The sequence below is a fragment of the Chelon labrosus genome (assembly GCF_963514085.1).
Source record: "Chelon labrosus genome assembly, chromosome: 11".
NCBI classification, from domain to species: Eukaryota; Metazoa; Chordata; class Actinopteri; order Mugiliformes; family Mugilidae; genus Chelon; species Chelon labrosus.
Window position 1 is genome coordinate 24,320,041 of NC_140344.1, and position 22,434 is coordinate 24,342,474.

Here is a 22,434-nt window from a genome sequence, read left to right on the forward strand (position 1 = left end):
CGCGCGCACATGCGCAAACGGCACGCAGTTGTTAAAACTGTGCGGGGATGTCGCTTTATGGCTACACTATTTTAATATATATAATATAATACATGTTCATTCTCTGGAACATATATTTTAACATTAATATTTAGAATCGTTACGTAATATAATGACACTTCTTCGTGTTTGGCCGGAAATTCCAACAACAACACGTTTTGCGGGTACGGTTGCTAGGATACGCTAAAAAACTAACTCAACATAACAGCGTACATAACAACAGGAGATTGTTAACATCGCGCAGGTCGACTTTTAAGATGAACGCTGCTGTATTATTCTGAAAAGTGGCAACGGTATCCGGTAGCCAGTGAGAGATTTATTTTGAAGGGCGTGTCAGGAAGTTTGCATTCCCGCTAGCTTGTATAGCATTCAAAGCACATTGTGTACTTGTGCTGCTGCTGCTCCTGCTGCTGCTGTGTGACAGTGGTGGTCTGCCTTCTCCAGCTACTGCTGCAGGACTCTGTCGCACACGTTTTCCTTTTAGCTTGTCGCCTGTCAGCACCTGGTTGCCTTTGGACAAGGACGGTAAGAAACGAGCAACCCGCTCTTGTCTTTACTTGAGCTATAATTAAGTTTTCATCTCTCCAAAATAGCATCTAAAACGTTAAGCTAGCTAACAGTAGCTTGCACACGAGCTGAGGCGTCCGTGCCACGACTTTTCTCTCACAACGCTATTTTTGTCAGTGGAGCAAACACTCGTGTCACCTGTCTAGACATTTATTTAAGCTAAGGCGTGATAATTGACATTGTGTAACGTTTTGTCACGCGTGTAGAAAATCTTGTGAAAACACTCCAGAATTGTTTTTGCTTAATTTCCCCGTCACCATAACAAAACTCAAATGTTGTTATTTGAAAAAGAGAACTTTTTGAGGTAATGTTTTGCCGCTAGGATGAGGTTTTATTTTGACAGTCCAAGCCGGAAGTTGTTGGGTTTTTTTTAATGTCGCAGACTTGACTTTGATGTAACTTCTGGTCCGCATGGTGTCCGCTCATCTCTGGAGAGCGATGTGAGATGTTTAACCTCACAGTAGTGTTTGAATATACATAAAATATATTTGTTCAGTACGTTTATAGAAGAAATTTATTCGATCTTGTGTTTTGTGTTGAAAGTAAGTTGATGTGTTTTTTATTCTATGCTGTAAGTCAAAATCTACCCACATGTCTTGCTTTGTGACTTGCTTCCTCTGCTCGGAGTCAGAGCCCACGTTGTCCCAGTTTAATTATTAAGGCGTAGCTGATTTGACAGATGGGCAAAGTGAACATGTCCTCTTGCACAGGGGACATTGTGAACCCTTCATGTCCCACATGTAACAGCTGTTTTACACTAAAACAGCACATGTGACCATGAGTCCAGATATGGGTTTATTAAACCTTTGCTACCAGTGATTGGACTTAAAACTGTGCTGATGACAGCTGATTATTCATTCACTTGATTGTCCTTTTCCCCCCAGGTGAGACGTCCAGCTTTGATTGTGAGAATTAATGTGCCTGAGAGTCTGACACACGCACGTCTGTTCAATGGCTACCTCGGGCCCCACCTCTTCTGCCTCCATCACCGCCGCTGTGCCTGAGAGTTTCCATTATGAAACTAAATACATTGTGCTTAACTACCTGGGCTTGCCGCCTGTGTGCAGCAGGGCGCCGTCTTCAGCTCAAGGTGAGAGAAATGACTTTCAGATCTGCATTTTTTTTTTTTTTTCTTCTTCTTTCTTGTTGCTGAAGTCAGAAAACATTCCTCTGCATTAATTCACAACCCTCACTCTTTGTGTGTCGACAGGGCACACAAATAGAGCTGTGCGCACGTGCTTGTAAACAAAATGTTTGCGGTGTGTAGGCACGTAGCCACCTGTTCGCCCGCTCAATTTAGCTCTTTGGCATTAGAAACGCATTCACAAGACCAGCATGTCCACTTCAACGTCTAGCAGATGCTACGTTTACAAGCTGTGCTGCGTGAGAAATGCCAGCGAAGCTTAGCTACACTCCTTGAAGTATTATTGAGTCGCTGAAGGCAGGACTGTCTTTCTTTGCAGAGGCATTTACTGCAGCCCTGTGCTATGACCTGGGGCTTGCAGCAGCCTGTTTTTCATCTTGTTCCATTTGTGCCTCCCATACAAAAACAAAAAAAACCCAAAACAGATCAGTGTGTTTCTTTGACCTGCTGGAGGCAGATCTACACGTCATTGCCCTGTGTAAAGGAGGCATGTCAGTAAACCTGCTCCGTATGGTAGTTTGAGCAAGAAAAAAGAAAGGAGCGTGAGTGTTTCCTGTCCATTTTATTGTCGTGTGCATGCTTGGAATGGGTGGAGAAGGGCAGATGAGTGGCTGATCCCCGCTTTCCGCTCGACCCGGTCCAATTTCTGACAGCCTGTCATGTGCAATCACCGTAGGATTACTCACACGCCAACGGACCAAAGCGGAATAGTTGTCTGGCTAGCTGTCTGGCCGAGCGCTGAAACAGCAGCAAGCCCAGGAAAAACCAACACTGGTCCTCAGGGAGACAAAAGAGGAGGGGGTCTTTTAACTTCCTGTTTTTAAAAAATAAATTGATTTCTGTCTTAAAAAACATTAACTGGAAAAATCTTCAATGAAGGAAGAACTTTTAGTTTTAACTAATGGAAATAATCAGGGTTGAGTGCGAGATCATCCTTCCTCATAATAATAAATCACTGTTACGTCACATGAAATTACAGCACTTGTATATGACGTTGTTACACATCTGCACATAAGGAATTATTGCACAGATGTATTGCACATTGTTGTGAGAATTATTGTGTGAATTTACATTATTATTTCTTCACTGTTTGAGTTGTTCAGTGTGATTACGGCTCTTGCACAGACGCCATTTCTCAAGCGGCCGCTGGATCCTTCCAAGCTGAGCGACCGCATCCAGAATGTGCTCATGTGAAAGCTCCTGCAGCCCTTTGTGTTAGTTTTGGCCCCTCACGTGGTTCAGTACACCCCCCCCCCCGGGCAGTGTAGACGCAATCTCGTAAATAATTTACTTCTGCATAAAAGGCGCGTCAGGGGCGCACGCGATGACTGAGAACCATTATCCGCTTCTTCTTGTTTTAATTCACGCCGAGAGTCGGCGAAAAGTGAAGGGCGTTCGTACGAGCCTGCATGGATTGTTCTCCCCTCCGGCAAAGTTGCTGTTTGTGTAGGAACAAACTGGTTTTGTTGGCAAACTGTGACGCTGTGTCTTTGCTTTGCATTTTTCCGTAGCTTAGAGATGACCTGGTTTTTAATATTCTAAATAATGAGTAGCTCACTGATCCTCACGCCTCTGCAGAATTTAATTTTTCTTTCCAAAGACGCATAGTACTCCAGTTTAAATGCGGTCAAGTGGTTTGCAAAGTGTGTTATTGTATTGTATTGTATATCTGAAGAGTGTGAAAAAGGGTTAAGTTCTTTTAACTGTCATTCAGGAGATGTCCAAAATGAGAGAGAGAGGACCAGAATGATAAAGGAGCAGATAGAGGAAGAGATGAGACAACTGGAAGATGAAATCACTGCCTGTAAGTGGTCACGCACACGCACACGCACACACACACACACACACACACACACACACACACACACACAGCTCCTTTGGTTGTCCTCCAGTAACATCAATTTAAACATGACAGCTGCTTGTCAGATAAACCGATAAGCCACAACATTAAAACCACTGCCAGTAGAAGTAAACACTGATCGTCTTGTGACAATTCAGTGTTCTGCTGGGAAAGTTTTGGACTTGGCATTCATTCATGTGGATGTTACTTAGACATGTAGCACCCACCTAGACCAGACCAGGCACCCCCCACCCCATAGCAATGACACTCCTTGATGGCAGCAGCCGTCCCCAGCCTGACATAGACACACACACAGAAAAACGGTTTAGAAACAACTAAAAAAACTAAAAAAAAATCCCAAACTGATCACGTATCTGTGCAATGATCCCCTCCCTTTAACTCATAGGACTCAAAGGCCCCCCCACTAACCCTAACATTGTGTTACCAGACACTACAGGACACCCTTAGAAGGACCATGTCCATTCTCTGATGAGTCCCAAATGTTTTGGAGGCACAAGGGAGACCTACACAATATTAGGAAGGTGGTCATAATGTTATGCCTGATCGGTGTATATCATTCCGTCCTGTGGCATGTGCTCTCTGCAGCTTCCTCCAGCTCAGGATTCGACCGCCACGCATCTCCGGTGTTCAGTCCCGCCAAGCCGGAGAGCTCCATCGAGGACTGCCTCGCAGCGATGGGAGACAAGGTGGCCAGAGAGCTGGACGCACACCTGTCGGCGGCCGTGCACACTCTACTCACAGGGTGAGTTTGCAGAGTTTGCAGACTGTGTTTGGAAAAAGTGAGCGACACAATCGACTGCTATCGTTCACGTTCTCCTGAGTGAACTCTTGAACTTTCACGTGTGTGCAGTCAGATGTAAGGAAAAAAACGGTTATATATATATTATTGAAAGTTGTGTATTTACTGTATTAATATTAAATGCAGGAGCAACACAAATTATTTCACTAAACATAAACACAGATCAGATAAGCCCTAGCATTATGACCACCTGACCATAACCCCTGGTCAAGTGGATAACTATGATTATCTCGGTCAGAGGCTGGAATATATCAGGCAACAAGTGAACATTTTGTCCTCAAAGCTGACCTAAGGAGCAGTAAAAATAGGAAAGTGGAAGGATTTGACAAGGGCCAAACTGTGATGGCTAGACGTGTGGGCCAGAGCATCTCCAAAACTGCAGCTCTTGTGGGGGTGTTCCTGGTCTGCTGTGGTCCAAGGAAGGAAAAGAGGTGAACCGCTGACTGGGCCATCGGTAGCCCGAGGCTCATCGATGCACACGTTGTGCAAAGGTGTCGTCCAGCCGCTGTAGCTCAAATCGTCGAGAGAAGTCAATCCCGTTGCATCGCAGTCTGCGGGCCGTGTAGCTGCAGATGAGTCAGGGCGCCCGTGCTGACCACTGTCCACTTCCAAAATGCAAACACACTGACAAATATGTACACGTTCCGGTTTGCTTTGAACATAATCATTGTGAAAGGAATGCTCACACACTGGCAGTGCTTACAATCTCAACTCAAGTATGTGGGTTTATTTGCACTGTGGAGAAAATATCTTCGAGCCTTTATTTCCCTTGAGCCGACCCCGCACACTGATGATAATAACAACGAAAACAGGAACTATTGTGGAAATCTTAATTAAGTTCAATGTGTGGGCGAGGGAATTAATTAGCAGCTGCTCCAGCGGTGCAGAGAAGTGGCCGACCGGTAAGACTGCGAGACGTGCTCTTTCCTACGATCGTATTAATATTCATTTATAGTATATACTGTAGCACAACACACAAATTAGTTAGTTAATGTGTGAATCAGAACCAGGGGGGAAAGTGTAAGCAGTTTCTATCAGCCCCACGGAGAATGTAAAGCTATTTTTTCAGCAGCTCTTTGAACTAAAAACTTTTTTGTGTTTCAGACCCTTGGATTACCAGAGATTCAGAGACGCAGCACTGGATCTCTCCTCGCACACACAAGGAGGATGGAGCAAGGTGAGTCGGCTATGAGAGCCACTACCGCTGTGATTTTTAAAAAGGCGTCTCATTTACTCTGTATTCACTTCTTTTTGTCCCGCACAACCGCTCCCACCACCGCCACCAGGTGCTGGTGCCCTTGGTGCTGCTCCAGGCTTTACAAAGCGAGGGCCACTCTGTGAAAACTCTCCTGCACCTGGGCCTGCGCCTCCTAGAGGAGGACGAGGCCGGCTACATCATCCAGCAAGGGGGATGGGTGAGTTCTCGACCCTTTAGTTCCATTAATCACCCGGAAATCGAATATAAATAGCTGTTTTTGTAATAAGCACATTCCCAGATATTCGTTTTTTAAGTTTTTAAAATAAAAACAATATTCACGAGGAGATTCCAGGGAGTAAATATGTTTTGAGTTCACAAGTTCAAGTAATGAGTACAGCCACATGAGGGCGTTGGTGAGCTACAACACTACCTCACACTTGAGATCAAAATTAAAACCCTGGAATCCCCCCAGTCCAAACTAGTGAAATCCCTCCTAGGGTAGATGGAAGTCGGCCCCTATGTATGTCGGCTCCTATTGTCATTACAAAATATGCCAAAGGGTAGGCATCTGGGGGGGCCCCCTTTCTAATTATTATTTTCAGAGGGTCTTAAGGGACCAGACGAGGCCCCCTCACCCCATAGCAATGACACTCCTTGATGGCAGCAGCCATCCCCAGCAGGATGCAGCCTGACACAGACACACACACACAAAAACCCTTTAGGAACAACTCAAAAAAACATGAAGAACAGTACAAGGTGTTGACCTGGCCTCTAAATTCACTAGATCCCAAACTGATCAAGTATCTGTGGGATGATCCACAGAGGCCCCTCCCCCTCAAAGGCCCCCCCACTAACAACATTCGATTACCAGACACCACAGGACACCCTCAGAAGGCCCATGTCCACTCTCTGATGAGTCACGACTGTTTTGGAGGCACCAGGGAGACCTACACAATATTAGGAAGGTGGTCATAATGTTATGCCTGATTGGTGTAGATGTAGTATAGTATGCCAGTACCGTCAGAAGTAGAGCACCGCGGTGGCTTCGAGCGAACGGGGGTCGTGGTGATGGGCGAGGTCACGTGACTCGACGCGTTAACCGTTGCTCTCCGGCCGCCTAACGATGCTCCGCCTAACAAAGCCGCATTCTTTCTCCTCGTTATGTCACACGGGATGAACGGATGATAGGCCCGGGCAAGACCAGCAATGGAGGGATGAAGAGAAGGGAGGAGGGAGGGAATACGAAGTAGGGGAGGGATATGTGAGAGAGAGTGAGAGAGAGAGAGAGAGAGTGGAGAGAGAGGGGACGGGCAAAGGGAAATCTTTTAGTTTGACAGCTGCCTGCGTTCACACTTGCCTCCAACTGGCTTTCTACCTCCACAACTCACTCTGACTCTCTTGCGCTTCGACTGTTCCAAGTGTAAACTGGAGGGTCTCGAGGCTTCGCACCGAGGTAGGATGTTTCACTTGTGATGCGGCTACGCAGTGAGCTCGCTTGGTCCCGATTTGTGCGTTATTTCTGCTCCAGAAAACACGGGAGAGCGTGCAGCTTTAGCAGAGTAGGTCTTTCCTCCATGGCAATGTGTCCACCTCTTGTTATTGTTCAGTGTCTGAATATAAATGTAAGAGTGGACTTTTTTTTATATAGGACAGCGACCTCTTTGTGCCCTTTAATACTAAGTAAGGAGCATCAATTTTAATATATATTCTTTTACGTTTCCTTTCTCATATTTGTCTCATTTATGTGTTTAAACTTTACCGTATAATTTGCGAAATCGACGCAAAAAAAAATCCATCGTAAAAGTGGATATTCCGCCCGTCCTGTTCTCGCTGCTTTGATTGTTGTGCAAGTGACACGCCATGTTGGGTTTGGCCTGCTCTGATAAAGCCATTGTTACTTACAGCAGAATGCACATAGGGAATATTACCAGCTTAATGCGGTGCACACTTCATTTGGCAGGAACAAAACCGGTCGGCCTCGGACGGATCACAGCCAGGGGCGGGTGCGAAGGAGGCCGCGGTGGAAGATCCCGCCACCAGGAATCAGACGGCCGTCCTTCTGACACTGAAAACCGCTGAATAAGACCCGAGCGTGCGCGTCCGTCATTTCATATCGCAGGGCCCCTCGTGAGCGCGGTGTAACGTGAAGCGCCGCGCCGACATATCTGCACCTGACCTCTTTGCAAAGAGATAACAAAGAGGTCATTTCACTGCAGCACTCTTGATAGTAAACTGATAGTCAAAGCAGCCTATCTCAATAGGCACGTCTGTATTGCCTTCCGTTTTGTGCGGGCAGTAGCTCAGAGAAGTGCTGCAGGGGCGATGTTTTCAGGACACGGTGCTGCTGGGTTTCAAGCCTGTGCCCTGTCAGGACACATTACGCTGCATGCTGTACAGTGTGGCAGCACTTGTTATGTAAGCTCCTACTGACCAGCACCGGGAGAAAAAAGCGTGAATCACCGTCCCATTGCATCAGTACGAACCGGAGAAGAGAAGAAGCGCGAGGAAGCCCCCAAAATAACTCTTAATAATCCTCTAAAAACATCATCACCAGGGGTTTAGCTGACCCACTTGTAGGTCGCTGTAAAACCTGCTACAGCAGCAGCAGCAGCAGCAGCAGCAGCAGCAGCAGCAGCAGCAACGCACGGGCCGACTGCCAGAGTTTGATAAGGGCAGACGTCCATTTCCTGTGCCCCTCTGTCCGTCTAACGGCTGCCGGGCCACAAAAAAGCAAACGGTATTTACAGATGCAAACTGTGCAGCAAGACAAGAGGCTGCTGCGTCAAGTTTAGAAAGAGTTTGCCAAAGGCTCTCCCAAAGCTGTCAGGTTGCATAAACACACTGAAATATCAGAATGTCCAAACACACAGCTCGTGGTGGATAGTTTCATACGGCGGCAGGCAGCGCTCTCAGTGGCTTTATTGCTTAGTGGGGCCTCTGTTTTCCGTCATTAATTCAAAATACGCCGCTGGAGAAGAGGTGGAATTAGTTTTATTGCTTTGTTGGAGGCTGACGTAGAGAAGTGGATACTCATAGGGGTAAGTGGGAATATTCTAGGGAAGGTGAGGAAACGTTGCTTTGAATCAGTCTCTGAATGTGCCTCCGTCTAAAGTCTAGTTTCTACTGATTCCCGTTATGTTTTTTTACGGTACAGTTGATCTCCGATGTGCAGCGCAGCAGTTTAAATCTCTCAGCGCCGCGTTTTAGTCGAGTCAGTCAGCTGCTGTGGTGACCTCTTGCGATGCCCGGCCATTAGGAACAGTGATGATGTAATCCTCCTGAATGTCAAGTGTGCGTATGAGCCAGAGAACATCACATCGATCAAAAATAATCCCGGTTCGCACTCTTGTGTATCAGTGGATAGCTTGCTTCTTCTTGTTTTCTTTTTTCTGCAACAACCCAGATCTAATGTTTAGATTATGTGACAGCCATGTGCCAGTGTCACACGTACTTGTAACAGTCGCACGTAGACTTGGCATCTCTTCTCCTAAAAGACCCCCGACTTCCCCCTATGCTCCTCAACCCTCCAATGTCTTGGATAGCTCTCTGTTTAACATCAGAGTAGGGTGACGCTGTGTGGTAAAGAAGCACCGATCTGCTCAGACAGATGCAGGTGAGGCTGTGCAGCGGCTTTGGCTCTGCAACAAGAATGTGTGCAGGTTTTTATATTGTTTTGTCTTGGGGCGAGGGTGGAGAACTACACCTCGGTTTGTGTGTTTTCCAGCCTTAACAGCGCTGAAGGAACATTAAAGATCAAATTTAGAGCAAACTAGAGCACAAAAAAGAGCAAAAATCCTCCTATCGTAGCTTTTATTAATTTTGTGCTCACTATGAACTGTACTTCAGTCAAAGAGTGACCCATCCATATAATAATTCCAGCTGTTTTAAGCCGCCAGTATGCACAAAACGTTGCGTCATAAATGCTTCATATTTTATCCTGCATGGCAACCTTGACCTGTCGGGTCCAGCTGATGGAGGGAGGATTTTGTGGGATACTCCCGCTCTCCCTCATGCAAATCAGCTTATGGAGAAAGCGAATGTCGGATAACGACGGGGCGCTGTCGAGATTTAATCTCCGCCCTTCCTCCCAGCTGCAGCCGCCATCGCCGCAGCGCCGAGCGTCTCTGTAAGGACAGCGACCTCTGCCACTTTAAAGCTTATTTTAAAAAAAAAAATGTACCAGCTCACGTGCCGTATGCATCCTCCCGTCGTGTTCATCCTGCTGTCAGTAGCTCCCTCACAAACGCAGCACACCCTCCCCTGTTAGACAAACACCTCCGTCCCCGCTGTCTCTTTGAATCTCGTTAGTTTGGGTCACACCGTACGTGAAACGCAACAGAGAAGCTGTTGGCTGGTGACTTCATCTCAGACACGCACATTTCATTACTTGTAAACCCACATCTGCTGTTTATCAAACAGTAAACCTTGTCTCAGCACTTTTTTCTCTGTCATCAGTAAACTCCACCTACTTAAACTGTCACGCTACGTTGTGCTATGTGTGGTGTCTTTACGCTGCTATGTAATGAGTTGACCTCTACGATCCAGAGTATGAATCTTAGTGACTTTAAGGAGGGTGTTGAGTAAATCAGGAATACCATCAATCGGATTAATCGGAGCAATTAGCAAGTACTAGCATGTACTTGCTAATTGCAGCTAAAAGAAAGTGACACTGGTGTTTATTGAAGTCCAAACCTGAGGTGTTGGATTTTACTGCTCGGCAACATAATAAGCATCACTGCATGCTCGGTAAATACACTGATCAGGCATAACATTATGACCACTGACAGGAGAAGTGAATAACGTTGACAATTCAGCGTTCTGCTGGGAAACTTTGGGACCTGGCATTCGTTCTTGTGGATGTTAGTTAGACATGTAGCACCCACCTAGACCAGACCAGGCACCCCCACCCCATAGCAATGACACTCCTTGATGGCAGCAGCCATCCCCAGCAGGATGCAGCCTGACACACGCACACACACACAAAAAAAAACATGAAGAACAGCACAAGGTGTTGACCTGGCCTACAAATTCACTAGATCCCAAACTGATCAAGTATCTGTGGGATGATCCATAGAGGCCCCTCCCCTCACAGGCCCCCCCACTAACAACATTCTGTTGCCAGACACCACAGGACACCCTCAGAAGGCCCATGTCCATTTGGAGGCACAAGGGAGAGAAGTTGGTCATAATGTTATGCCTGATAGTAGACATTTTACCAGCAGACTCACCTTTGTGTCATTGATGCACACATGATTATATGATGTGCCTGTTACATAAAAAAGCAGATGGTTGCTGATCTACTGTTGGTCACTAGGTGGCACAGGAGGCTACTGTAACTCAAGCTTCAATGATTGTTGCTGCATTTTTACTTTAGTGTTTAACGGCATTGTGTCGTTCTGAATCGGTTGTGCACAACGAAAGAGAAACACACCAGTGTCCCGACAGAATAATACTTGGAGAATAATAAATGGAGAAGTAAGTAGAGTCAGCAGTGTATGGTGCGTGTGAGTCGAGGGTGAGTGTAGAAAACAAACATAACCTAAAAGAAGGAGGTCAAACCGTGACGACATGACGTGCCCGGGGACAGGAGCAGAGAGAGAGGGAGAGAGAGACTTGTGTTTTAGCCTTAACACACTGGGGGCCACCGCTGCTCCAGATCACATCAACCAGCCCCCCCCCCGAACAGACAAACACAGGATGCTATCCGATCATAATCCAAGAGGACACCAGAGGTCTAATAGAACTCCGATGACTAAGCTCTCTTTAAAGTCCTCTGTGTCACCTCAGCCTGATTAGCTGTCTTCTTTTATAGAGAATATAAATGGGATTTTTGTTCCTTTCTGTCTACCACAGGGTGAAATATTTAGCCTAGTGCCAGAGGAGGAGCGAGGCGTGAGCATCGCCGAAGACAGCAACGACATTTACATCCTCTCCGGGGAGCAGCATCACGACCAGCTCAGCCCTCCCTCGCCGCTACTCTGCACCGGCGACAACAGCAGCGAGCCGAGCTCCTGGCAGACGGAGAGCTTGCCTGTGTCTCTGGCCGGCCACGAGTCTTGGGCGCAGGTCAGCGCAATGGACCCCGAAGACGTCAAGAGCCTGGACAGCAACGAGGGCGTGGCTCTGGCCGAGGAGCGCAGCGAGAACAACTCGTCGAACTCGGACATTGTCCACGTCGAGCGCGAGGACGCCGAGATGCTGGAGGAAGGCGGCGAGGTGATAGCAGAAAGCATGATGAGTGTTTTGGGCACGGAGAGTGATCTGGCTGCGCTCAGGGAGGAATTTAGGGACCAGAATCCACATGTCCCAGTGTTGGACAAGATGGACTCCACGCCCCCAGCTTCCCTGATTTCATTAGAGGAGCCGGTTGTGATAGAAGCGCCCGCAAGCTTGTCCGCAGAACCTTCCCTCGCCTCCTCAGAACCAGAGCTGCTTCCCCCGCTCCCAGAATCTGCTGCCTCCCCTCCTGCTGAACCGGAGCCCCAAGCGCCGTTGCCTGTTCCTGCAGTAGAACCAGAGCCTGAGCCAGAACCAGCTGCTGCCACTGCCCCAGTGCCTGCTGAGGTGGCAGCCCCACCTCCAGCCAAGGAAATCCCAACAGCACCAGCGGAGCCTGAAGCCACGGCGGAACCGGCTCCTGAGCCGGAGCGGGAGCCCGTCCCAGTGCCTCACCAGCAAGAGGAAGCCCAGCCAGAACCAGAGACTGTGGCGGAACCGGACGCCACCGTGACTGCAGTTCCCGTCTCAGAGGCTGCAGGCGCACCGGTGGAAGCCCCGGCCGAGGAGGCTCCAGAGCAGCCGGAGTCGGCGTCGGATCTCTCGGCGCTGCTGTACGGGGGCGCCGCTCTGGTGGTCCTCGCTGCTGCTATGACATACAGCGTCATAAGCTTCAGGAGGAAATAGAATAGAAAAGGGATCACCCTCAGGGGAGGAGAATGCAAATGATAAGGTCCTACGGTAGAAATAAATGTACACCCGTGACGGGACTCTCCTTTCTAATTGTATTTTTCGAATTAGTTTCTTATTTTTAATTGTCCGCTGTAGTTTTTGAAGGTTTAAAATGTGTGAAAGTACCCCAGCCCGCCCCAGCCCGCCCCAGCCCGCCCCAACAAACCAAAATCACACCTCCTCTGCAACCTCACTGCTGGGAGCCCTGGCTGCTTCGTTAGGTGCAAACACAGAAAGAAAAAACACACACACAATGCACTCCACTGCTCTTCTTCTTATTTTTCTCATTGGGTCAATTTGCATTTTTGTCTTTAAACTCTTTATTTTTTTTTTATTTTTATTTTTTTAACTCCAGCAACTGCTGTTAGTTTAATAGGAAAGTATGTGTGTTAGCCTGTATCCATGTTCTGCTTAGTTTCTGACCTTTTTCCACTTTGTTTTTGTTTGTTTTTTTTTGCAATCTGAATCAGTCAACTTCCACGGAAAAACCCTCAAGAACATTTTATTTATACTGTCAGACGTGCGGTTTTCTAGCTCTTCTCTTTTTCAGAATTGGAAAGGAACACGACACATTCATATTTCCTTTTAAGAGCCGTTCACTCTGAAACTGAAACCACTTCAAAGACAGATCTGATATATTATGTTGGCATTTAATATATATTTTTGTGAACTGCAACACTTAAGTGTGCCCTAAGGCGCCGTACTATTAATGCTGCGTTTTGTAGAAATGATCAATCAGGCGTTCTGGTATACTTGTGAGATGCAGACCTGCCCTTTTTGTGTGAATCTTAAACGTACTGTGAAGGCCCAAAAACACTTGAAGACAACAAGGTATTGATTGTCTCTGCAATGCATTTTCCCTTTTGGTGTTTTGCTGCTTCATACATGCAGTTTATGGTGTCGTACAATCTTTAAAGATTTTTTTTTGGTTTGTTTTTTGTTATAAACTGCATTACATTTTATATGCATGAGCTAAACAACATCAGCCGCTGCCCATGCTTAAGAAATGACTAGCAAATACTCCAGAAAAGGAGAAGCAGGAATGTAACTGCAACAGATGAATTCAGTCTTCCTGTTAATGAAAGTGTTATTTCATGGTTGACTTAACTTCAGTGTATGCACCATCTTTTCGCCTACTTACCTCTTGATCTATTTTCAGCCAAGCGTCTTTAGTTCTCATAGTTTTGCACTATAATCTAGTGCTAATAATGTGCCAGTTTTATTACCGTTCACCTACAGATACGCAAATGCACCAGATGACGGGACGTCGATTCAGTATGTTCCCCCGAGTAGAAAGTGAGGTATTAAAAGCCAAACTTTGCTCTGCAGCGACAATCGTAACCGCATCAAGTAGTTCGGATGCGTTCACATGTGCTTGAAAATCTGGTTTCTTATAAATCCTGCATTAATATATGACCACGTTAGAGAAATGTCAGTCGATGCATATTGAAGAAGAGGTCGCCAAAACAGGAAACGTGAACCACAGTGGTGGAATGTCCCATGTGGCCCTTCTAAGTTAGTTTAGATGGAAAGTTCTCTGCCTCTTGCAACGCATTGCATTTACTTGGTTGCTAAGACGTCAACAATTTACCCAGATCGCTGTCACCATCTCACCACTTAAACTTTTCTGCTGAAGGTTTGGGTGACCTTATGGTAAATCCTCTCAACATAAACAAAAAAATAGAAAATAAAATTATGAATGACCGTTTCAGCAAGGTGGTGGACAGATACCATCTTGGACGCTGAAAGGATATTTTTGTGTCCGTCTCAGTATTAAAATGTGGTACTACCCATCAGCTCAAACTCAAAGGGAATCTATTAAAAGTTCAGAGCAGGATCAAAAGGTCCTGCACGGGACACTTTTTATCCTGAGTTTCCTATAATATGCTGTTGAGAAATGAGAATAATAAAAAGATAAAAACAGAATCTTTCTGTGGCGGTCTGTTATTTATGTTCATAATAAAAAAAAAATCTCAAACTAGACTGTATTTAAACATGTTTATTATTGAAGTTACAAAATACAATGGAACATACATACATATCCAAAAAGAAAAGTGTCATATTCCTTCCTCTTATTTCAAGTATTAAATGAAAACAGAAGTTTTAAACAATACTAAACGGAAACAGATCATATGAAGTAATGAAAACAAAAGAATCAAACTGAAACTTTAATTTCGTGTTAAGAAAGTAATGTAAACTCAAAACCTCATTCAGTTTTGCTCAGTTAGTTGCATTAGTTAACATTTAATTCATTTTTTTTTTTTTTTTTTACAGCTGGCTGGTCATAAGGAACAGATGTGTGTTTCAAGCTTAGCCTGGAAACCACCACACATTTCACTGTAATTTCCTGTCGAGTGTGCATCTCGAAAGTCAGCCAGTGTTGATGAACTGTAGCGCAGTGCTGAAAAGGGTTCTGAGCACCCGTGGGGTCTGCTCGCACACTCCCTTCACCAGAGTGAGAGTGAGGGCCAAGATGAGTCGCTCCTGGTGTAGTTGCTCCAGACCCACAGTCTGGGCCATCACGCTCCTCACCGCTCTGGAAAGGTGTCCTTTCCAATCCTGGAGAGCAGACCCAAACGCAGAACAATTAGTGTACGTCAATAAAGTGCTCTGACTATTGGAAATAAAAACACTTCTCTTTTAGTTCCTTTAAATTATAATCAAAGCAAAAACTGACACAACAGTGACCGGACTTGCTGGGTTTATAGAAGATAATAAATTCTTCACTTTAAACATTACTTAAGGCATGGTGTTGCTAGGGTGTGTATTCCTCTAACTAATTTGATTTTGAACAAGCATATTAATTCTTTCTTGATTTATCTTTCTCACCGAGTAGAGCCAGTATTTTTTTTTCTACTGGGAACTCAAAAATTCGGACTTCCCAGTCCAAATAGGACATACGATATGATCACAACATCATCAACAACAACTCAAGCAATCTTGAATCACTTACTGTTGGAGAGGACTTTGATATATTGCTGCAAAGGTTCTCTGTAGCCCGAGCCACAACATTTTGTTCAAACTGCTCGGCAATGTCTCTCAGCATCCCTGCAACGCCCTGAATGACTGCTACGTCTACATTGTTCCCTGGCGGGGAAAACAAGACAGCAATATATATTTAAATCAACCTGATATTACAGGATTCAAACAGTGAGCCTTCATTAAACTCGTGATATGACACATTTAATCTCTGTGACACAGATTTAGCTTGAACTGCGTTTACACGAAAACAGCTGACAGTAGTCACTTCCTGCTTTCACTTTAGACCTCAAGTTGTTTTGTTTCTGTTGCTGGAAGCAACTATCAGATGACATTATGACCGGCTTGACATAGTTAGTGCAGGAAGAGACTGTTTATTTGACTTAAACTGGATTTTATGTGTTGATTTTTAATACACACAATAAAGGATTAAACTTTTGTAGTGAGAAATGTCTGTCACAAACAAGACTTGGAGAGTTTAATGTGGGTTTAACGACAATTACAGATTAAAATAATCCTTCTACAGTTAAAGTTACTGGTCCTGGTACTTACTAGGCCACTGCAGTTCCACAGAGGGCTGGATATCACCTAGAAAGGCTTGGCAGGGCAGGTGTCCGTCGGTTTCAAGGCTCCCATCGTCCAGACACTCTCTCCAGGACCCGGGCCCGTTGGAGTTGATGTCCCGGACAAGACCGGGGTCATTGCGCAGGAACTGAAGCTCCTTGGAGAATTCAGAGTTCCTACAGTCCGCCTGAAGGAAGGCCAACACGACAAGGGCCTTGTTTTGCCCGCAGAATACATTCCCCAAGGCGTCCATCGAGTATCACCCTGGGGCCCTTTAACAGGAAAAGCCAAACAAAGTTAGTTTATCCAATAACAAACACCGAGTGACTCAAACGCAACACATCGTATCGGTTAAGAATATAAAAACAACAACGTCGTTAAAAAATACATATTAAGAACATGAAATAAATCGACAAAAATCTCTTTTCTGTTCCAACGGAATCAACTGGTTTTCTTAAAAATGACAAGAAAAACCGTTTAAGCTAATGCTAACTGTAGTTAACTGTTTCAGTTAGCATCAAAGTTTCGACGTTAAACTAAAGCCACAATTATTTGGTTTTAAAAAAGCCTCGTTTTACTCACTGTTCGTTTCTTGTTCTACATAAACTTTCTGCTTGTTTTAAGTCAGTGATGCGCCATAAATAGTCGTCCGCCGCTGAGCCGTGGGAGCCAAGACTAAACTCTAGACATGAAGTGGAAAAAAAAAAAAAAACAAGTCTGAAAGCGCGTCACCTGCGGACGCGCATGCGCAAAGCTCGCCTACGAAGTGTTTTGCTCGCACCGCGGAGGCGGGAAGGGAAACCCGAAACCACGCCCCCAAGTTAACGTCGCTTTCGTAAAAGAAAAATACGATTCTGTTGTTGTAGATTATAAAAGTTACACTGAATTAACTTACTCATAATATTATAATGTTACTGTACACTGTAAAGTATAGGGCTTATACCTCTATCGCATAAATAATTATGCTACTTTATCTTGTTGCAGTGTGTTTTTATTAAAAATGCGTAAATAATGTAAATATTTTTTTTAAAAAAGAAAAAATAATTTTAAAAAAATCCATTACGGTCTTTTCGATTTGCTTTTATTAAAAACAAGCCTAAAACAAATTTGCAGACCAGTGTTTACACTGTGAAATTATATAATTTGAATTAAAGTTTGTGAAGTATGGCAATCATAACACCTTTAATAATCTACTATTCGGAATATTTTTTTCAGAAATGACAAAACCACAAATATAATTCATATTTAACCCTTTAAATATATTGTTAAATATATTGCATAGTCTCACAGTATATAGTGCTGCCTCAGTTGCAGTCTAAGTTTAATGCACCCAGTTCACCTCCATATTCAAATATTTTAGTAGTTTTAATTAAAGTATTTTATGAAAAATCTTACCCCAGAAGTCCCTAAGAAGGAATTCTTCCTAAATATTGAAAAAACCCGTTGTAATTTTTGGTGATCTCAAGACCTGTGCAGTGTCACATGTTGATGGAAAAATAGGGCGCAAACAGGATTTCCTGGATATGTCAAGTCATCATTTTTTTTTTTTTTTTTTAGTTTCAAAGTAAAAGACCCTTCTCCACAATTAAACAGTAAATACATGGGTTTTATGCAAAAGCATTCTGCAAAAAATTGAGATGAAGCAATTGTTTCCACATAGCTTGGGTTTAAACATTATATGAGATGAGTAAACTGTGCACATGTCTGTGTAGTGCTACCCAAACCAGTGAGCACTTTCATTAAAAAGAAACACTTCCTCGCCATCAAGACTCCCTTGGATGCTCTCTCTCTGTGTTTGCTTGTGTTTTTCGGCTCTCCTGCTTTATCTAACCTTGTACATGACCGATTACCCAACTATATATGTTGTTCCCTTGATTCAATCAGATCCAGCGGACGGAAAGGCAGTGAGTCACTGTTATAGCTGGCTCGTTGGTCTAGGGGTATGATTCTCGCTTTGGGTGCGAGAGGTCCCGGGTTCAAATCCCGGACGAGCCCATGTTTTAAACAAATGTGCGATCAGAAAAGCTACCACCTCGAAAGATTAAGTAGTTAGGTAGTTTCTAGTGGGTGGAAATTGCTTCTTCACCCTGCAAACCCAGATATTTGCCTGTTTTTTGTGGTTCTGCTTTCAAAAAGGAATAAAAAAAAAAATTGTAAATCATATTCCAGTTATTCACTGTGGAAAACAAATTTGTCTTAACCTTTGTGTCTTTTGTGCAAAGGATATGGAAAGTGTCATAATTTTTGCACAGGTTTCCATAAACAGATTTGTGCAGCAGAATGTTTTTTATTATTTTTTATTTACGCCACCAGGGGCCGCTGTTGCTCCAGATAAAATGTGGAGCCCCAAGCTGCCACATCATCAACCTAAACAGTTCATCTACAGGTTTGAGCAGGACACAATTACATATGTGGAGGACTGTTTTTGTGGCTCGTTGGTCTAGGGGTATGATTCTCGCTTAGGGTGCGAGAGGTCCCGGGTTCAAATCCCGGACGAGCCCTTTATTACCCTTTTGGTGGTCATATATTCCTCTTGTATTGATATCTAAGTTATGAATGGCTTTAAAAATGATTTTTTTTTTTTTTAAGCAAACCCCTGAATCTGATATCTCACATCAAACCAGAAATTACTGCCATGCATGAAAAACACTGTCACAAAACAACTAAACCAAAACATGTACTGAGTGTTACTTGACTTGGAACTTAGGCAGACTTTAGTCATCCATAAGGGAAATTCTTTGATCACAGCAGTAGCTTAATTGCACATTAAAAAAAAAAAAAAAAAAAAAAACACTCCCAAGAACCACAAGTAAAAAGAAAGATAAAATAAAATAAGAAATTAAAAGCAAAAACTTACAAAATTGGCATACGAACAAATGTACAAGAAACAGAGAGGAGTTATCTGTTGCAGAAAGGTGAGTTGTTGTACAGCTGGATAGAGTAGGGTATGAATGATGTACGTAGTTGCCTGTTTTGTCTTCTTTAGCTCTGTCTTCAAAAAAAGTAAATAAATGTAAATTGTATTCCAGTTATTCACTGTGGAATGCTCATTTAAAAACAGGTAAAAAAACAAAACAAACACAAAAACAGGTTTGAATGAAATTGTAATGTGTGAATCATATCAATGCATAAAAAATACAATGGCTGTGAAACATGTCAATACATTTCAGAATATCTTGCTGTATTTGCTTCACTTCCTTTTTGTTTTAATAACCGTGATAGTGCTGCAACTTACATTTTCACACAATTAAGTAAAGCAATATGGAAATATGACAGACACGTTTCCGAAAAAAACACACCAAACATGTCCAGTTTTGTCCGCAGCTACATTTTACAGTTTGTTTGCTTTTTTTTCTTTGCATTTCACTAATATATAATGGATACAATGTACTTCTTGTTCGTGTGTTTCATATTTTCTACAAAATATTGATGCAGATCACAATGTACCACTTGGAATTATATTTCATTTATAGTCCACAAACAGATCCTTCAACTGCTCAGCACCATTAAACACTACCTGAAAATCCTCTCCTGAGACCTGAGCTTCCTCAGGAAGTAGAGTCTACTTATTGTATACAGCATCATTGTTGTCCCTCCAGTCCAGCCTGCCGTTCAGGTGGACTCCCAGGTACTTATAGTGGTCCACTACTTCCACCTCCAGGCCCTGGATGGGGATGGGCTCCGCTGGTGTCCTCTTCCTCCTGAAGTCAATGACCAGCTCCTTGGTCTTGTCCACATTCAGGAGTATGTAGTTTGCCTGGGACCACCTCCTGTCCATCTCTAATACACCCAACCACTGCAGAGTCATCAGAGAACTTCTGCAGGTGGCAGAACCTAGAGCTGTTCTGGAAATCTAAGGTGCAAAGAGTGAACAGAAATGGAGACAGGACAGTCCCCTGTGGTGCCCCTATATTACTGACAACAGGAAACATGTACCAGGGGTGCTTAATGTCGTTGTTGTTGAATTTAAAACACAATAAAAGCATGTAGTGGTACTTTTAAGATGCATATAGTGATTTATACAGGACTGAACAACCACAAAGCCCCTCGGTGACTTTGAAGCTCATCAACTACAGGGAAATGAACTTTTAAAGTGCACCACCAGAGGGTGCTGTTAGCCCAGAGAAAATATAGAGCTCCAATACGCCACATCACCACCTAAACAGCTCAATTTAGGAGTTTGAAGGACACAATTACATATGTGAAAAGTTGTTTTCTGTGGCTCGTTGGTCTAGGGGTATGATTCTCGCTTAGGGTGCGAGAGGTCCCGGGTTCAAATCCCGGACGAGCCCTTTATTGCCCTTTTGATGGTCATATATTCCTCTTGCTTTCATATCAAAGTTATGAATGGCTTTAAAATTCATTTTTTTAAGCAAACCCATCTCATGTCTCACATTAAACAGGAAAATCCTGCTGTCTGAAAAACACTGTCAAAACAACTAAATCAAACATGTACTATTGTGTGAATCATATTAATGCATAAAATGTACAATGGCCCTTATAGATGTTCATATATTTCAGAATATTTTGCTGTATTTGCTTTTCTTTTAACAAAAGTGGTAGTGCTGCAGCTTGTATTTTCACTACATAAAAATTGACCCTTGACAAACTTTTAGGGCCCTAAGAGTTAATGTAGAACTAATGTATGACATTTGAATATTTAAAACAAGTTTATGTCTCACGTTGTTGTCCAACAGCAAAAACTATGACTTGAAAAACACTAATCGCTAATCAAGTAAACCCACATGCGCTCAGTTTCTAATGGCTTTGGACAGCCAGCGTTGATTTGCTAAGGAAGCTTAGGTCTTTTAACGTGTGCAGCAAGTTGCTGGAGATGTTCTACCAGTCTGTTGTTGCGAGTGCCCTGTACTTTGCTGTGGTTTGTTGGGGGAGCAGCACCAGCAAAAAGGACATAACTAGGATCGACAAATTGATCCGAAAGGCTGGTCATGTGATTGGCAGTAAGTTGGAGACGTTTGTCTAAGTGAGGGACAGGAGGACACTGGACAAACTGCTCTCCATCATGGACAATCCGTCACATCCACTACACCAGACAATAGAGGGGCAGCGGAGCTCATTCTCCAACAGGCTGATCCAGCTCCGCTCCCACACTGAACGCTACAGGACTACTTTCATACCTTTCTCTGTCCAGTTGTACAACAACTCACCTTTCTGTGACAGATAACTCATTGTTATTAATGTTAATGGACACTACTGCACCTTACACCTTACCCTGTATATATAATTTATATTTATATTCTTCCATTTCTTGTACATTTGTTCATATTCTAATATGATAATTTGTACATTTTGGCTTATACTATTTCTATTTTATGTTACTAGATCTTATTCTACTTATTTTTTATTTCTATTTTATTTAATCTTTTCTTTTTATCTGAGGTTCTTAAGAGTGTGTTTTTTATGACAACTAAGCTACTGTAACCAAGCAATTTCCCTTGTGGATCAATAAAGTTTATCTAAGTCTAAGTGTAGGTCTAAGCTGAGGAATGCTTGATGAATTTAATTGATTTTTATTTGGCGATGGCTGCTTTGCGCAGCGAAACGCCTTGACCTGCTAATTCTGATGCCAAACATCGAACACTGACGCCGTCCTGCAAACTGCTGATGCTGAGATTCTGAAACCTCAACCCTGTTCATTATTCCATGCAAAACCTTAAGAGGCTATAGTGTTGATGAGTGGATAGTGTTGATGAGTGACGTGTCAGTGTTGACATGACTGTTCAATAAATGGAGATGTTGCCGTTCCCCTCTGCCTGATAGAAAGATCTGGGTGATTATCACTACAAACACCCCTGTAGAGGAGAGAAAGACAGTGGACAGAGAAGCATTATGGAGAACTGAGTGGCATTTACCAGTCATTAGGGAATCCAGTATGTATTTATTTTGTTCAGCAAGAGACAGAAGGATCCAGATCGTCCTTTCCCTGGGAGAATAACATTATATTTGATTTTCAAAACACATGTACAGTGCAACAACTTTGTGGGTGCATTGCATTATTATGGTTTTTGTTTTTCTTGTTAATATTTCTCTATCTTCATAGATTATGTATGTTATGCTGGGTGTCTGGACATTGCTGCTGCAACAAGGAAAATCTATCTATCTATCTATCTATCTATCTATCTATCTATCTATTAAATAATCTATCTATTAAATAATCTATCTATCTATCTAATAAATAATCTATCTATCTATCTATCTATCTATCTATCTATCTATCTATCTATCTATCTTTGAAGGAGTTCCGGTCAAAGGGAAACACATTACGACTAAGTAACCGCAAATGACACAACACCGGAAGTTATCGGGAAGCCGAC

At 43.6% G+C, this 22,434-nt stretch overlaps 2 protein-coding genes across 3 annotated transcripts; one reads left to right on the forward strand and one right to left on the reverse strand.

The window, feature by feature from the left end:
- The first annotated feature begins 268 nt into the window (after nucleotides 1-268).
- bcl2l13 (BCL2 like 13) lies at nucleotides 269-14,476 on the forward strand. Of its 2 annotated transcripts, none has more exons than XM_084555614.1 (7): nucleotides 269-564; nucleotides 1,491-1,696; nucleotides 3,465-3,554; nucleotides 4,197-4,353; nucleotides 5,515-5,587; nucleotides 5,697-5,825; nucleotides 11,462-14,476. In XM_084555614.1, the coding sequence occupies exons 2-7, from the start codon at nucleotides 1,558-1,560 to the stop codon at nucleotides 12,509-12,511; spliced, it is 1,638 nt and encodes a 545-aa protein (XP_084411740.1). In that variant the 5' UTR covers nucleotides 269-564; nucleotides 1,491-1,557; the 3' UTR covers nucleotides 12,512-14,476. The 2 variants fall into 2 exon arrangements, with proteins under 2 accessions (XP_084411740.1, XP_084411741.1); XM_084555615.1 differs by lacking the exon at nucleotides 269-564 and adding an exon at nucleotides 1,016-1,148.
- A 63-nt stretch (nucleotides 14,477-14,539) lies between these two features.
- bida (BH3 interacting domain death agonist) lies at nucleotides 14,540-16,800 on the reverse strand. Its single transcript, XM_084554751.1, has 4 exons — nucleotides 16,682-16,800; nucleotides 16,088-16,371; nucleotides 15,510-15,643; nucleotides 14,540-15,115 (listed from the first exon to the last, which is right to left on the reverse strand). The coding sequence occupies exons 2-4, from the start codon at nucleotides 16,350-16,352 to the stop codon at nucleotides 14,927-14,929; spliced, it is 588 nt and encodes a 195-aa protein (XP_084410877.1). The 5' UTR covers nucleotides 16,353-16,371; nucleotides 16,682-16,800; the 3' UTR covers nucleotides 14,540-14,926.
- Between the last annotated feature and the right edge of the window lie 5,634 nt (nucleotides 16,801-22,434).